Source organism: Plectropomus leopardus, chromosome 20 (genome assembly GCF_008729295.1).
Source record: "Plectropomus leopardus isolate mb chromosome 20, YSFRI_Pleo_2.0, whole genome shotgun sequence".
Classification (NCBI taxonomy): Eukaryota; Metazoa; Chordata; class Actinopteri; order Perciformes; family Serranidae; genus Plectropomus; species Plectropomus leopardus.
Window position 1 is genome coordinate 10,820,180 of NC_056482.1, and position 8,952 is coordinate 10,829,131.

Sequence of the window (8,952 nt, forward strand, 5' to 3'; positions counted from 1 at the left end):
GAATGAAAGCTATTTTTTAATTACTGAACAGCATCTGGAAGAGAGCACTGCAAACCTCAATATCTGGAGTTATGATCCGCTGGTACTCATATTCACTTGGGTGCTTTCCAGAAGGGGGGACTTCACTGAGGGACACCAGTAGAAACGATGTCAGTAACATGCACACCATCCGGGGGGGGGGGGGGCAAATACTCAGGAGTTGTGCCGTTGAGATATTTGACTACTTACACTCTATATATTTAATATTAATGTTCACAACTGTGTGACTGGATTATCAACTTTGTTTGATCTCAATTTTAATATTAGCATAAGCACGGATTATGTCAGCTGCACAGCGACTGTTTTGAAAATATTAAACGCCTAAGCAGTCGAAACTCTCAGCACAGCCAAGAGTGACACCTGAGCTCACCTTTAAAACAGTAATTATTTTGAAGGCGCTTCTTCGAGTACGTGTCATCATATCCACACTTGATCCATGCCGCTAATCACACAAAGAAACAACATTATCAGGAGGCGTGAGTGGAAAATGTGACCTTTTAAGTGTCGAGTTAATGCTCATCAGTTATCTTTGTTTATAAAACAACGCCACCTCAATCTCTCCACATCTGATTCTTGCAATCATGTCACCAATTGTGCTAAAATAATGTCAATATTTGGAACTGCAACACTTGAAATGATTCATTGTGCCGCTTTTATATCGTCAGCACTGCATCCAGTGAAAACTGTAAATGTTGCATTTACATATTCCACACAACGGTTTTGGTGTGAGTTACTAAATTACCATGACTTCATTGTGTCACAAAAAAAGCACGTAGTGGTGTCATCTTCTCTTCCTTTATCTCTTTTCTCTCTTCCTCATCTCTCTGTCATTATTACGATGCAAAGCACCTCAGTTGTCAAAGTTGTTTTCAGGATCATTTTCAAAACTATTATCTCCCACCATAAAGAATACGGCTATAATGACACAGCTGCCATTGTGTTCGTACCTGCTGTAGGAAGCAGGTCTTCAAGAACAAGACACGTCGTTCAAACACTGAGGGTTAAAAGCCATCACTTTCAACCACGCAATGAAAGAAGTAAGACAATACGCATTTTACTGCTTGTATACTCGTGAGATTAAGTGATGTGCTGTTAATTTATCAAACAATTAATAATAACTTGCCCAACAGGATAAAGTTTATATTTACAAAGTTTAATTGTAGTCTGTTTTTTCCATTATTTTTTTTTTTGTTTGCTAACCAAAGAAACATGCATTAGTGCAATTTAAACCTTTGAATGAAGACACCGCCGCATGCTGACAGTAACCGTGTCCTGTTTAAATGACGGCATGTTTGTTGACATGCCTAACGGACAAGATCCTGATGCAGCAGGATCAGCGGCAAACGCTTTGTTTGCTCTCGCACTGAACTCTTGAGTCAGTGTGTCTAATTATGTTGGAGAGAGAGAGAGGTTTGTGTTAGCTCGCTAGCTCTGAGCAAACACTGCCTGAACCCAATTCAAACTCAACACTGAACAGTTCTCAGCATTTTAAAATTCCCAGGTAAGGTCATGTTTTTTTCCCATACAGAGTTATCACAACTATACCGCAGTGTTATGAAGTCTAATTAAGGGTGTTTTTTGGGCAAAAGTGTGATTTTTGTTGTCCCGATGACCCGTTTCAAGAAACGTCACACTAAAATGTAACATTACACTAACATGTAGACACACAGCAGCTCATGGAATTGTTTATTATTCAGATTAGACCTATGTATATTTTCTATAAATCTCTGACTATTGTGCTAAGAAAATAGTTTTTAACAATTATTGTCTTCGAGAATTTTAGCTATGCATAATGTATATGTCTGCTATGTAGTTGTGACTATAAATCTACATTTATAATGACAAAGTGTAGGTTTTTATTTTGCTGCCTGCTAAATTACGCATTTCTCTAACTGTAAATGTGTGTATAATATTATAATAAAAACATTTTAAAAAGGTTAAAGGTCACGTGTAGGATTTAGGGGGATGTATTGGCAGAAATAGAATATACCATTTTAAGAATGTTTTCTTTACTGTATAATCCAACATTAATCCAGCATCATTACCTTATAATCATTACCTTAGACTGAGCCGTTTATGTCTTCATAGGGAGCAGGTCCTTGTCCACGAAGTTCACCATGTTTTTTTCTACAGTAGCCCAGAGTGGACAAACAAAACACTGGCCCTAAATTGGGTTTTTTTTAATTTTTGTTAGAGAAATTTCCTTTAGATAGTACTGGAAAACACAGATTTTTAAAATTAAACTTCTTTATTCAGGAGACCTCTGGAGATAATTGACCTTATGGTAAAAACCTCCTGAATATTTGGATCTGAAGTAATCAGAGAAAAAAGAATGAGCACATATCAGCAATTACTGGGTTAGCAGTCCATCTATGATGAGCCAGACAGCACTGAAGAAACGATGATTTGTAACATGAAACTTCTTTATTAAGTGTTTATACCAATTTGAATCACTTGGTCTGTTTGTGTTGGAGATGGAGAGACCTCTAGAGATACTATGACAATGATCACTAAGAAAAATTTTCACCCACAATACTCTGCATAATTACCTGTAAGCTCAGGTAAAATCATTGCACTGATTCTAGCACTTTCAAAAGTGTCATATAAATAATGTTATTATTATTATTATCATTATATTACAAGTGGAGCAAAGTCAAACAACAACAACAACAACAACAAAGTTTTATTGTTTAAGTTTAAGATTTTATTTATTGATTATTATCATAGTATATTTTTATGTAGCCAATACAATAGGTCAAGGCAGGGATACTACAGGGATAACTTGCTCTGCTTGGAGGCCACTTTTGCAAAATGACAGGAGGCCAGGAGTCAGTCACAGCAGTCCCGTACATGTTCTAGGATTTTAGGACATTTCTTGGATTTTAGGATGTTTCTAGGATTTTAGCACATTTCTAGGATTTTAGGACATTTTTGAGCTTTTAGCATGTTGCTAGGATTTAGGACGTTTCTAAGATTTTAGGACGTTTCTAGAATTTTAGAATGTTTCTAAGAATTTAGGACATTTCTAAGATTTTAGGACGTTTCTAAGATTTTAGAACATTTCCAGGATTTTACAATGTTGTAGTATTTTAGGATGTTTCTAAGATTTGAAGATGTTTCTAGAATTTTAGGACCTCAGCTAGGACTTTTGTCAGGGCTGCGGGGGATCTTCCACCAATACCTTTTTTGATAAACAAGCTCGATTTTGATGCTGTTTTATGTCCTCTGGCACCTTATGTAGGCTATACTAAAAGTAAAAAAAAAAAACAATTTCCAGTGCTATTCACTTTAATCTTATTGTGAATTAGAAATTGGGGAGGGAGGGGGTTGTTCCTTGGACATTAAATTGAGTATCACAGGGTCAAGGTATGCTTTTTGTCTATCCAGGTGATCCCTTTAGCCAGCAGGTGACCCTCCTGCTATGATTAAATAAGAGTCAGTGTTATCCCCGTTTCAGCCAGTGCGCACAGACTGCGCACAGACCCACATTTTCTCAGGGATAACGGCAGTGAGGATTGGTACCGTTGCTACGTATGAATACAAACAAACCTCTCTCTGTCTCTCTCTCCCTGTCTCTCTTCCCCTCTCGCCCCAGCCTCCCCCCACGTGCTCCCTCCCTCGCGCTCATAATGTTTTTTTTCCGCAAGGTTGCCAAGCAACGTGGGCGGGTCCAGCAGCTCCAGTGTTTTAAGGTTACCTCTCTCAACGCGGCTGTCTCAGTTCGGGCTGCCGGTCCCTGCATGGCAACAGGCGCGAGGGGTTCCCCCGTACGTCGCCTCTCTGTCTAAAAAAAAAAAAGAAAGGAAAATTGCTCTAACGTTAAAAGTTATTGTGCTTGTACCGGGCGCGCCCATGAACGGCAGCATGTACTGGAATATAGTATAACGCGCGACGCGGAGCAGAAAGTTTAAAGCCGGGGAAGCCAGTGCGGTCACACCGAGGAGCAGCCGAGAGGACTCCACATCCAGATTCTCATTGATGAGGTGTGAAAACTTTTCATTTTGACTGGTGCACATCTACTTTTGTGGACTATCACAGACTGCTGGTCCAGGATCACTCCACAAGGATTTACCATATTTTCTCTTTAATTTCAGGCAGCCTCCAAATGACGTCGAGATGGCATTAGGTGGGACTCTGCTTCCATCTATATCCACGTTTGCCAGCGGCCCCACTGTCAAGAGCAAATCCATAGGAAGTGCCAATCTAGTGAGTAGCCCCTGGTCACTTTCTTTTTTACAAATAGCCCCGAGCATCAACGGATCTGTTGGGGGAAACGTGCAGCCTCTGTGTGCAGTTCATTTACAGCGTAGTTGTTTTGTGCCGCTCTCATGTTATTATAGGCACAGTCCGGGCTTGACACCACGCTCTACTGGGGCGTGCACCAGTTTACACAGGCTACTCCAGCTGGTTTTTAGACCGTGAGGCACATGGGATACTGCACTATTCCCTAGAAAACAGCCAGCTATGACTGTTGTTTTTATTCAGAATGGGCTGTTCAGCAGGCTGCACGCTGATTGCAACAATCTTCTGATGGCTGTGTGTGTTACTTGCCACCAGTAGTGCTTTTCAGTGCAGTTTTATTTGCGAGTGAGAATAATCTGTATTCTAGGAAGTGCTCTGTGCCAAGGACACTTGCTGCACCAGACTGAGCTCTGTAGCTGAGCTGTCATAATAATCACCCTCTATTACAGATCCGGGTTATTTTCTCCTGAATCTTTCCCAGGTCTCAGCTCGAAAATCTTTTATTTAACTATAGAGTATATGTCTGCAACCATAAGGCCCGAATGAATAATAAAGGTCTTAAACTAAACATAACAAATGGGAGATGAGCTGTAGGACTTGGGAGGTGTAAAAATCAGTATAGATGCTACTGGATCAGATTAATTGAAGGAACAAGACAAAATGAATGGCAATTTTTGTCCTTACCATTAAAAAAAACATTACAGTTTTAGAGTGAATATGCCTTTGAAATAATGAAGCATCTGCCCAAAATCTTGATGAAACCATAAAACAACTGACAGTCACCTGTGCAGATGTAGGTGCTTATATAATGAAGCAGGGCACCATGGGAGAGCATTAAGTAAAGAAACTATAAGGCAAGATCTTGAAACTGGCATTTTTAGGTACATTTGTGCTCCCTATTTGGGTCTCCTATATCAGTAAAACTCTTTCGATGTTACTTAGATGTCATTAGAAGTATCAAAGTCATGTAAAAACAACAGTTTTTGGCTGTATATTAAAAAATCAATCAGACCTCTATACATGTTTCCATAGAAACTATAATAAATGCACTGAATAAGCCATATAGTTGTATTTCATGTCCTATCTATTCAAAACGAGCACTACTTTCTGAGTAGGACAGTGTGATTTTGTTGCTGTCTGTGTTATATAAACACAACACAAACAAACAGCTCATACCAGTCCAGTCATTAATGCCTCTGTAACTTTCCTCTAGAGATGGAAGGAGGAGTTGTCCCATCTTAAGAAACCCAGCGTGCCAACCGGAAGCAGCTGCTCTGACCCAGACCATCCCACTGCCACCAGCACAACAAGTCCTAGCATGTCCAAAAAAGACACCGAGCCTGATCTGGACTTGGACTACGACTTTATTCTGTCTAACTCCATCCTGCAGCAGCAGCAGCAGCAACAGCAGCAGCAGCAGCAGCAGCAGGAGGAGGCCATGGCGTGCAGCTCGGCCCAGACCCTGTCTCCGTCCCCCAGCTCTTTCTCCTCATCCTATCCCCTCCCCTCCCCTCAGGGCACCGCCAGCGAGCTGCTCTATACCATCCCAGACATCAGCGACGTCTCGCCCTCTGGAGGCTTTGTGGCGGAGCTCATGAGACCCGAGTTGGACCCGGCGTACCTCCACCCCACCAGCCTCCACGGCAAGTTTGTGGTGAAGACAACAATGGACATGGGAGAATACAGCCAAGGCGTAAACGTAAGCAAAGCTTGTGTTACCGCCGTTTCGGACCCGACTCCTTCCCGCGCCTCGCCGTCCTTTACGTGCCACAGGATAAAGCAGGAGAACCCCAGTAACTGCACCATCTCGCAGCCAATGGACCTACACCTGGCGGGGGTGAACTCCCAGGGCCGAGGGAGCCAGCAGCAGCGCCCGTGCCAGTTAGAGCTGCACGGCTTCCCCGGTGGAGGGAGGCCTATGACAGGCGGCAGGTTATCCTCATCCTCTTCCCTCTCCCCAGACCATCCTCTGAGCCGGGAGCACCAGGTTCTGGGGCATCCCCACTCTCAGATCCCTCTACCTCCCCAGGGATACCATCATAGCTCCCCACAGGGCTACTCCTCCTACCCTCAGCCGTCCTCCATGCAGTACCAAGGTTAGAGCACACTTTCTCATTATTCAGACCGACTTTAGATCCTTTCTTGTAACCTCTTGTGGCTAATGAATGCGTAAATACGGAGAAAAAAAACACAGACTAACAGAAGAGATTAGACAACAGGAATATAAAGTCGATAGATTCTGTTTAAATAAATCTTATACAACCTTAAGGGCTTTAATTAAACCCCCCAAAAAAGGCAGCATAGGAGTATAATCTACATCCCATGGTTTTGAACAATAAAACCTCCTTTCATCATAAATTTCTTTAATAAGCCAAAAAAAAAGAGATGACATTAACTGCGATTAAACAAAATATACAGTTGTTTGGTTGTTTTCTTTTAAAAAAAAGTTTTTTTAAGATGAAGGCTCAAGTTTTCTTGAGTTGTATCTTAAAGTTGGGAGTTTGAAACATTCAGCAACTCCTACAAAGCATCAGCCTATGCATTTGAAGTGGTTAAATGCTCTCTTTACACTATGATCTGCCTTGTAAGTGAAGCATGGAGGCCTGTGACCTTATTATGCTGTTTTATATCTGACACATTGAATATTAGCACTGTTCACATGGTACTATGATGATGACTGAGATCTTTTGACCCCCACAGAACCCCTCATGATCCCCAGTGGGGACTGCTTGCCGGAGGAACCGAAGCCTAAACGTGGTAGGCGCTCCTGGCCGAGGAAGAGAGTCGCCACACACACATGTGACTACGTCGGCTGTGGGAAAACTTATACAAAGAGCTCCCACCTCAAAGCACATCACCGTACACACACAGGTATGTAACTGTATGTTTAATGTTCTTTACCGATGTTTTTTGTGCCTTTCATATCTGGTTTGCAATCATTTTGCAGGGTTAAGAGGCATATTTCTGTTTTTTTATTTACAGTTTAACAAAGTTGGTTTTATTGTTCTGAGCTAATTATAATCTGAAACAAGCACGCCACAGAGATGAATGGGGGTTAGGTGGGTGGGGGATGGGGAAGGGGACCTGTTGGGCAGGTGTGGTGAAACAGGTTGATACTGATCCCTGCTCAAATACAAACCCCAGGCTGATTAGGTCGGGCTTTATACACAAGCTGCAGGACAGGACTGACCTCTTTTCTGCTAGAGGTGGAGAAGGCTGTGCCAGTTTAACCTCAGGGCTGGCACTAACTGCCCCGTGTGTGTGTATTGTGTTTCCATCAAAGGGGAGAAGCCTTACCACTGCGACTGGGAGGGCTGCGGTTGGAAGTTTGCACGTTCGGACGAGCTAACACGCCACTACAGGAAACACACAGGCCACCGGCCGTTTCAGTGTCAGAAATGTGACCGGGCCTTCTCAAGGTCAGACCACCTCGCTCTCCATATGAAGAGACACTTATGAGACTTGGCAATGGATGAAGGCTACAGGAAAATGAAAAACATGTTAGCAAGAACCATGAACAAACTTGTGAGCTACACTTTTGAAAAACCATAATTTGCCTTCAAGACGTTGTCAAGCAACAAGACAAGCTGTGGTGTTCACGGCAAAGAAAAAAACAAAAAAAAACACAGCATTACTCCCTCAAGAGCCTAGAATTTCTCCCAAGACTGATCCTGGCTTCGCACGTCGTGCAGGTGACTTGAAAGGACCTCTCAGTCAGGGTTGTAAACTTTTATGAAAGGGACCAAACTGGAATTTGTCTTATTTAACCGACAAAACTTGGAGGACCAGGTGCCAACAACTTTTTAACTGGAAATGTATTTTTGTCAGGGAAACCAGGAGCAACAGACAAACATCTCCAGAGGCCTTAAACCAGCAACATGCCAATATAGGCTCTGTTATCAACACACTGTTCAAAATACTGTATTAATAAATACATCTATATTTATATACACATTTCACCTGCAATGCCATTAATTTCAGGTACAATGTTAATTTATACAGAATGGTGCTCAGCGACTCTGAAGAAGGCTTTTTTTTAACTAAAGAAAAGGTACCAAAGAATAAGGAAAATACACAAAAACTATGAAAAAGTGCCATACGGTTGTTTGTGTGTTTCTTGGAAACCTCTCTTCCACAATCTGACTTAAATCAGGTGAACACTTCACTTATAAATGGTGATGGCAATCTTCAATGCACTGCAGTTGCAAAGTGCAATAATTTATACGAGACATTCATATTTTTGTATTGAATGAGTAACTCTGAACAAAGATTTTTTTTTGTTTATAGCCAAAAATATGTAATATAATCTTGAATTTTGTACATTTGTAAATAAAAATGCTTTGTTATTGTTTTGTATTGTACACTATAATAAAATAAAATTGTATTTGAAATAAGATAACGACCTTTACATGCATCTACATCATTATCTCATAGAAAAAAAAGAAAATCTTCCTGGTAGTGTAATGGAGAAGCACGTTTAAATGGCAGCAATAGCTCACAGTCAGCTCTCTCACAATATCCCCCCCTGATAATAGCCAGATTGCTGCAGGCTGACTAACACAATGTTGTTGTTAAAAAGATTTTCAAAAAAAAGTACACTCCTACAATGTCCTGTTTCCATGGGGTTCTCTTTCCACCTGTCACTGGGAAGAATGGGGAGGACAACCGAGT

The 8,952-nt window shown here is 41.5% G+C and overlaps 1 protein-coding gene across 1 annotated transcript; it reads left to right on the forward strand.

The window, feature by feature from the left end:
• Positions 1 to 3,756: 3,756 nt before the first annotated feature.
• On the forward strand, positions 3,757 to 8,562 carry klf4 (Kruppel-like factor 4). The gene is made up of 5 exons (XM_042509956.1): positions 3,757 to 4,022; positions 4,134 to 4,245; positions 5,495 to 6,377; positions 6,982 to 7,152; positions 7,565 to 8,562. Exons 1-5 carry the CDS (start codon positions 4,018 to 4,020, stop codon positions 7,738 to 7,740), a joined length of 1,347 nt encoding a protein of 448 aa, XP_042365890.1. The 5' UTR covers positions 3,757 to 4,017; the 3' UTR covers positions 7,741 to 8,562.
• The last annotated feature ends 390 nt before the right edge of the window (positions 8,563 to 8,952 follow it).